Source organism: Octopus bimaculoides, chromosome 13 (assembly GCF_001194135.2).
Source record: "Octopus bimaculoides isolate UCB-OBI-ISO-001 chromosome 13, ASM119413v2, whole genome shotgun sequence".
Classification (NCBI taxonomy): domain Eukaryota; kingdom Metazoa; phylum Mollusca; class Cephalopoda; order Octopoda; family Octopodidae; genus Octopus; species Octopus bimaculoides.
This window is the reverse complement of record NC_068993.1, coordinates 63431550-63440366: the sequence shown is the minus strand read 5'-3', so window position 1 is coordinate 63440366 and position 8817 is coordinate 63431550. Positions and strand designations below refer to the sequence as shown.

Below are 8817 nucleotides of genomic sequence, written 5' to 3'. Positions count from 1 at the left end.
TGTCTTTAAAGTAGGCACATTTTTATTCCACGCCCCTAAAATCTAAAGACAGCATTGCCCCATATAAATGGGACGATTACAGACAGAAGTATCAACATTGAATGTTTTCTTTGGTCAGTTCAATACCCTGACAAACAGTCTGCCAAAGCAAACTTGACAGGGACTATTTTTTTTTTTTCATAAATGTGTGTGTGTGTGTGTGTGTGTGTGTGTGTGAGTGGTTTAGAAAATAACAAATGATGAATGAAGAAATATATGGTAAATACAATGCAAATTTCATGATAATTTCCTGATCAAAGAAAGTTCTGTTCGTTTTTGTTTTTTATAATTTTGTATCAAAGTCATTCGCTTTATTGTCATGTATAAAAAAAAAAAGATTCAAATAATATTGAATAAAATAATTGAAAAATACATTTCCCCACCCCACTTTTTTTGTTCTCATTTCAATTTCTGAGACAAGCCCCATATTCTTTGTTTTCGATTTTTATACATCTGTTTATAACAATAGATAATTTAGATTGGTTCTGCACCATTTTCTCTCATTTTTCTCTTGACATGACCTGCCCTTTGAGTTGTTCAGTCAACTCTTGATCCATCGAGATTTGATCTCTCTCTCTCTCTTCCCTTGATTTGTTCTGGTCTTTCAGATTTCCATTTTTCTGTCTTGACTTGATGTGCTCTGCTCAGTCTGGAATGACTTCAGGTCTTTTGTGCGAAATTTATTGACCAGCCACATTCTATGGTTTTGGTAAAGTCTCACCTGTGATTTTTTAAAAAGGTTCCCATTAGAAATAGCAGCCAATGTTTAATGAAGATATTTGGTTTATCAAATGACTGGCGGATGGATTTTTTTTTTGTGTCCTTCCTTTCTTATGATTTAGTTTACATGTCGACCATCTTAACACGTTTGTTATAAACGCACAGCTGAAAAGAAAATGAAAAAGATCCTTTTAAACAAGTATAAATACCTGTATATGAATAAATATATTAATTAAATAAAACCAATTCGCCCTCTCTCTTTCTCTTTCACACACACAATAGAAAAGTAGCATCAGAAAAGCAAAACAAAGGACACAGAATGACAAAGAATACAATGTGGAAACCAAATACAAGTCAACAGTTAGGTGGCTGAGCAACTTGCTCCTTCTAACAACAGATTTCTGTCAATGAATTTTCAAATAACCCCACCCTACTCTGTCACATGTTTTCAATTCTGAAGTACAACAAACACCAAAACATGGAGGCAAGTGACCAGATGCCACTGTAAGGTTTATCGAATATATTACCTTTGTATCTTAGGTGTGTATACAAACAGTGATAAAAGAGCCAATGAGTGGGAAAACTGTGTGTCAGAGCTTGTCAAAGTGGGTGATTGGCACACTACACCCTGACTCCGTGAGGCAATGGAAAAACTTTTGGGGGTGGGAGGAGAGTGGGGAAAGGCTTGAACTGTTGTAAGGGAATGTTGATAAAGGAAAGGGAGTGATAGAAAGTGCAAGAGACTCAGCTCTATGTCATCAGGTCACACAAACTGCAATAAACAACAGTCAATTCTCCCTAAAATCACACCTTACTATTTTAGAAAAGAACACATTGAACAATGTAGTCCAAGATACACTATGTATGAATAACAAAAACAAAAATGGCTAGTCAAAGCTGGGGCACCATTAATCTTTTGTGCATCTAATTAAGACTGACTTGAGTTAACAATAAACAAAAATCTCTTGATACTAAACAAATGTCTGAAACAAAACTGTCCAACCCATGCCAGCATGGAAAACAGATGTCGACTGATGATGATAATGATGATGATGACTATGTTTCAAGTGACTTAATCCCTGATTGTCAGCTGGTGTTTTATTCCTGAGTGGTTGGCGTTAGGAAGGGCATCCAGCTGTAGAAACTCTGCCAAATCAGATTGGAGCCTGGTGTTGCCATCTGGTTTCACCAGTCCTCAGTCAAATCGTTCAACCCATGCTAGCATGGAAAGCGGACGTTAAACGATGATGATGATGATATGTCTGTAGTACAGCACTATGTTCAAATGAGGAACCTTTATTTTCCCAAACAGAGAGATAATATTTTTATTCCACTTGGCCACAGACAAATGACACAATGATGATCTCCGATCAGACAGAAAAATGTAGTCTTGATATAAATATTCACTTCCAAAGATAAGGTCAAGTATCAAATTAATTCTAATTTTATAGCATGCTTGTTGTTGAAAGAAAAAACAAAACCAGAAACATGCAAGATAAAAACACAAACAACAATACTTTATTATTATTATTATTATTATTATTATTATTATTATTATTCAAATTCCACCAAATTCAACTTTCATCCTTTCAGGGTCGATAAAAAATATCGAAGGCCTTTAGTTTCATACTCAAATGACTTAATCAATGCATTACCCTTAATAATAAATTGGTCAGACAAGAATTATACGCAACCACTCGTGTAAAGACACTGACTAATTATCTACAACGATAGACATACACATTGCAATAATAATTATAATAATAATAATAATAATAATAATACGAGGATCAGTAAATATCATTAGGGCACAGTTTTTAAGAAAGGAAATTCCTGATTCCTGATGGATTTCCTAAAACCATTCATAAGAAAGATAATAATAATTATTATTATTTCTAACATAGGAAAAAGAACGGAGAATTGAGGGAAGAGGAAAGTCAATATAATTGACTGCAGTACTCGGCTGGTAATATATTTTGTCAACCCTGGAAGAATGCAAAGTGGGTCTTGCTGGGATTTGAACTCGGGATGTAAAGACATGAGAAAGTGTAAGGCTCTAATGATTCTGCTTGTCTTCCACTCTTAAGGGCAAATAATTCATACTACTATGGAGGAAGGCGGCAAATCGATTACATCATCCCCAGTACTTTACTAGTATTCTATTTTATCAACTCCAAAAGGATGAAAGGTAAAGTTGACCTCGGCAGAATTTGAACTCAAAATGTATAGACAGATAAAACACTGCTGAGCACTTTGTCGAAAGTGTTAATAATTCAGCCAGCTCACAGTAATAATAACAATAATAATAATAATAATAATAATAATAATAATAATAATAATAATAATAATAATAATAATAAAAAAAGAAAATTGTGTTAGTTTGTTAATAAACACAGAGCAAATTAAATTTTTGAAAGCAGGCTTCTATCGGGTGAATGAGTAGGCTGGGGTGTTATTGTAAGCATTATTTAAAGACAGTTTAATTGAATACTGTGCATTCTGGGGTCTTATTAATTCTAGAGCAAAGTTAAGGAGAAATAGTTCTGTTGATTTTTACTTACATGTCAACATAAGGGTTTTGCTTGTTTTTGTTTTCATCAACAAAAACAAATGGAAACGTTTTATGGAAGAAAAAGGGGGGAAAAAGGGGCAAAAATATGGAAACCGGGAGATACGTCTTTGGAATGCTTATTTCTTATTCCCCATGTTGTCTCTGTATCACTGACCCTGAAGGGGAAAGAAATGCACAGATTCATCATTTCATAGAGGCTAGAAGAAGAAGAAGAAGAAGAAGAAGAAGAAAAAGAAGAAGGGAAAAGAAAATGTAGGAATTATTTGGCTTGTTACAATCTGAGTTGAAATGCTGCAGAGGTAAACTTTGCCTTTAATTATATTTATCAATTAAGGTAATGAGCTGGCAGACTCGTTAGCAATCCAGGCAAAATACTTAGCAGCATTTTGTCTCTGCTTTAACATTCTGAGTTTCAAATTCTGCCAGGGGTTGACTCAGTTTTGCATCCTTTCGGGGTCAATGAAATAAATTCCAGTCTGAAATCCTCATCCTCTTCTTATTATTCACAGGCAGCAGAGATGGCAGAGTCTTTAACAGGTTGGATAAAATGCTTAGCAGCCATTTTATCCACCTTTATGTTACGAATTCAAATTCCACCCTGGTCAATTTTGCCTTTCATCCTTTCATGGTTGATAAATAAGTACCAGTGAGACACTGGGGGATCAAAGTAATCAAATAGCCCCCCCCCCCTCTCACTAAATTACAGGTCCTTTGCCTATAATAGAAAGAATTGTTATACATTTAGGGTAGTGGATATATTTAGGCATTGGAGGCACCATGGCACAGTGAATGGCACTGTAATATCAACACCAGCTGCTAGCACAGACAAAAGAACTTTCTCTTAAAAGGTGCAAGAAACGTGTGAACCGAGTTTTCAGAGTAATGCAATCAGTTAAGGAACAATTAATAAAGAAGTCAGCTTAGATGAGATGCAGTTTGGGAAGCAAAGCCTAGAATCAACACAGCTTAAAGTATCAAAGACCAAAAGTATGATGTAATAAGGAGGAAGACAGTGAGCCTGCTGCCATCAGGGAAATGGTTACATGAATATACAAGAAAAGGGTAGACAGGACTTCAATGTGGGGCACCCAATGAAAATTAAAAGTGTGCAAGAGGCAGAGAAAGACCACAGCCCTGAAATGTTTTCAATACTCAGATGGTTTCATAGAACTGGTTGATAGCTTCCATTATCTAGATAACTTAATTAGCATTAAAGGTGGGTCTTCCTAAAGCATATAAACCAAAATAAGGAGAGGGTGGAAAAAAGCTCAGGTATTTTCTGTACAGGCAGCAAAGAGAATCCCTGTCTGAATGAAGAGAGCAGATTTTGTGCTGCTTGCGTATGAGGTACAATGGCTGCATGAGGATGTATAAAGGCTCAAAAGAACTGAAGCAAATATAAATCCATTGGCTGTGTGCGATGTGACTGTACAAGAACAGCAGAACATGAGCTGAGAGAAGGATTAAGCATAAGAAGAATCAGATGAAGAGGAGGATGACAGTTGGGTAGGAAAGGGCCAAGTGATCCCAAGTGGAAAGAAGGTGAGGGAAAGAGGAAGACCAAAGGAAATATGGGGAGAAATAGAAAAGGTTAACTTAAGAAGCTGAACCTCGTATGAACAAGAGGACAAAGGACTGCAATAAGAGGCAAAATGAGGCGAGAGAAAAGAACCCCCCCCCCCAACACATGCAATCATCTCTTCAAACGTTCCCACCCACCTCTCTCAAAAGAACGTGAAAAGATAAGAGGATTGATTTCTTCTCATCAACTTTTAAAATGATCAAAAATAGTCCACTTAGTTTTAAGTAAAAGTTGACGCAGGAGAGAAGGTTTCAAACCCAACATGGAACAGGAACAGAGACAACCAGGTTGAAAAACAATAATAAAATAAGTTGGTAAAAACAGATGAAACTGGCAAAACAGCAAATGATGTTGATAATGGATGCTGAAAGTGACGATGGTGTAAGCAACAATAATGAGAACGACATTAGTGATGATGATGATGATGACGATGATGTAATGAACAGCAATGATGGACATGGCTAAGTGAAGAGATCTCTTGTTCTTGATTGTAAGCAATAACTGGTATTTTATGCTGGTCAATGGTCAATGGTGTTAGAACATGGCAACCCACAGAGAAATTGCTGTTATAGTTTAGTCAACTTTGATTAAAAGCAGATCAGATGTCATCATCCTGTCTTTTGAGGGCTAAAGTAAGACTAGATCTTTTCTTTTGCAGACAGCAGAGTATGATTTGAGGGAGATTTTGTAGTTATTTTTAGCATTCAGGTGATATGGAAGCTCCTCATTGGCTAGCATAGAACAAATGGTGTTATGGTCAAATGGCAGTGAACTAAGCTATTATTGTTATAGTATGCTAATTATAAAAGAGTTAGTAAAGTTATATACTAATTAAAGAGCAATTAAGCTAAAGGTCTACAATGACATAGAGATGAGTATTAAATGAATAAAAATCTAGATATCAAAAAATAAGAAACAATCAAAGATATGAGCTGTTAAGAGAAAGATACCATTATATTCCCTGTTCAATACACACCAGCAGTAGACCTGTGCTTAAATTATATTTTTCCGTTTTTTTTTTTGTTTCCCATCAAAGTCCTTTGTACATCGTGATTTTGGAGCCAAATTATCTTAAAAATCTTATATAACACCATGTTTTATATGCAGTGTTGCACAACTGCTACAAGAGTGGATAATCTACTATAATCCAATATATTCATCCTCATCATTGTTTTAACATCCACTTTTCCATGGTTGCATGGCTCAGATGGAATGCACCGAGGAAGATTCTTTACAGTCGGATGCTCTTCCAGTCACCTACCCACACCTGTTTCCAAGCAAGGTTTTTAAGACTTCATTTTACACAAAATACAATGAAATGGAATGAATAAAATAATCTATGATATTAGCCTGCTTATGGGCCATGTAACATGCTGCATAGGCAAATTGTGTGTTGGAGAGAGAGAGAAAGAGGCATGTTTAGCAGTGAGAGGTAGGAGAAAGAGGAAGTTACCATGTTGTGCTTAGCTGAAGGGAGAGGCAAAATGCAAAGGAGAGAGAAAAATGTTTAGGGGAGGGAATGTAGTAGCAGTGAAAGGTAGGAAAAATAGGAACAATATCCACAGGCATACAATCACATACACACACCCTTTCTCTTCAATCTAACAATTAAACAATGTAGCGAAAATAAGAAAAAAGGCTCCGAGATATTTTTAGCCAAATGAAAATGAGACTTGAGTTCAGAAAATGACTAGTTCAGTTGATTAAATTCCAATCTTAGAATATTAACTATAAATTTATCAAAGCTAATTATAAAGAGACACCAAAAAGAAACAAACTCCTTTAAAGGGAGAGTCTGATTTTATTTTATCTACATGAAACAGCTTTGTTATACCCTAATTTCCCTCATTTGATACAAGGTTCATAATTTATTAACAGAGGGATGGTACAATTGAGTTTTTGCCGGGTACATATTTTATTGACCCCAGAGGAATAAGATCCAAATTTGAGACTGAAGAGATGTGAAGCGAGGTGCAAAGGGCTGCAACTAAATACTGTAAGGTATTAAACCAGGATTATAACATTGCCATCATAATCTGTATCTGATATTTTAAATCAAACAGCAGGTCGAAAGTATTCACACCTCTCACTCACAAAGTCTACCTCATTTACCCTACCTGGTTTAACTGGGGTTAAAAAAGAAAGAAAGGGTCCTAGAATGGAAGGGACGGGTGCTATTGCTAGGAATGTGACGCAAATGAGTAGATATCAATTTTCAGTGATGCAGTAATAAATGGTACGTTACATGTATTGAGAAGAGCATTGCCAATGTGAGAATGATAACCTTTGCTATGAGTAATTTTTGCTTTTTTACGTAACTTTATTAGATTTTGTAAATGAACAAAATCTGGTGCGTCTATTTTAATGGCCTGTCAATGTATACAGGGAGTTCCTTTGCCCTAGGTGTCGGCAAGACACTTGATAAAGAATGGAAACAGAATTGAAAGAATAAGAAAATAATAATAATAATAACAAAACAATAATAATAACAGAAACAAAACAAACAGCAGAAGTAACATAAAAAAGTAAAAGAAGATGAGTAATGAAACCCTGAAAAGCTCATGTTGGGAAACGGTGAAGAATGAGTTGCTATGACAGGCAAGGTGAAATAGCGAGAACATAGAAGAATAGAATTATGGTGAGATGAGGGAGTAAAGAATCAAAATTCCTTACCAGCACTGGATGTATTGACTGTTTTCCGAATGTCTTCTAGTTGTTCCACTGAACAGTCCAAGACGGCAACTCCAGCACCAGCACGACATACTTCTATGTTTGACATCATCATCCACCTAGAAAATATGGTAAAGACTTATATTCTGGTTGTTAACATTGGTATATTTCCTTCATTACATTTCGTAGTAGTAGTAATAATAATAATATTAATAACAACAACAACAACAATGACAGTTAACTTACTTCCCAGTACTCGGATCAAAGGCTTCAACAGAATTCAAGTAACTGGATCCATCATGGCCACCAACAGCAAAAATTTTACCTCCAAGCGTAGCAACACCAACTCCTCCCCGACAACATGACATTGACGGCATCAATGTCCAGGAATCTGATGCTGGATCGTAACGTTCCATAGAGTGTAGTGGAGCATTGTCATCAAAACCACCTGAAACATGGAAAAATGAAAATAGAATCCACCTGAAGATGGCCAACGAGATAACACAGACATAACACTCACGTTCGAGAGTGCATCGGTGAAGGAATTAAGCCTTTTGCTTTGAAATTGGGCTAAATTGGATTACCATTAAGACAGAAATATTTATAAGAATAGACCATATTCTCTGTTATAACTTAGCCTTCATGAATGTCAACCAATTTCTCTCACATCATAATTTATCATCCCAGATATACTGAAGTAAGGTCTGTAAATTTGGGTGAGTTCATGTATTCAGGGGGAGATAAGAAAAATGACACTTTGCGAGAGAACACTTGCTTAAATAAAAATATTTTTTATGTCTGATAAAGGTCTGCTTAAAACATCATTCTAATCATCTCCATACAGTTTACTAAATGATTTCTAATGACTCAGTCACCACCTGTTTCTTTGGTTTTAGTAACTAAATACCTACTAAATGTGAAAAAAAGACAGGATAGTCATGACCGGGAAATCTTTGATCATAAACCCACAGGCCCAGAGTTGACTTCGGTAGACATGTTTTCATTTCAGACAGAGAGATAGGAAGCAAGTTCATCTATACATACACACAAACACACATGCACACAGACAAAGGGGAACAAGCACGCACATACAGCTCATTAGCTGTCTCCTTCACTTATATATATATATTTTGATTTCTTTATTGCCCACAGGGGGCTAAACATAGAGGGGACAAACAAGGACAGACAAAGGGGTTAAGTCGATTACATCAACCCCAAAAGGACGAAAGGCAAA

The 8817-nt window shown here is 35.9% G+C and overlaps 1 protein-coding gene across 3 annotated transcripts in view; it reads right to left on the bottom strand.

Annotated features, from left to right (window-relative positions):
* The window catches only part of LOC106867774 (kelch-like protein 8), a 128870-nt gene continuing 120053 nt past the window's right edge, over positions 1-8817 (bottom strand). For 2 of the 3 annotated variants that reach the window (XR_008265410.1, XR_008265409.1), the window contains exons 7-10: positions 7830-8031; positions 7587-7702; positions 3321-3486; positions 1-924 (exon numbers count right to left, since the gene is read on the bottom strand). Coding sequence is in view for 1 of the 3 variants with exons in the window: in XM_014912757.2 (XP_014768243.1) it covers positions 911-924; positions 7587-7702; positions 7830-8031 (332 nt within the window). In the remaining 2 variants the exon portion in view is untranslated. The remainder of the gene's footprint in view (positions 925-3320; positions 3487-7586; positions 7703-7829; positions 8032-8817) is intronic. The other variant, XM_014912757.2, reaches the window with a different exon arrangement.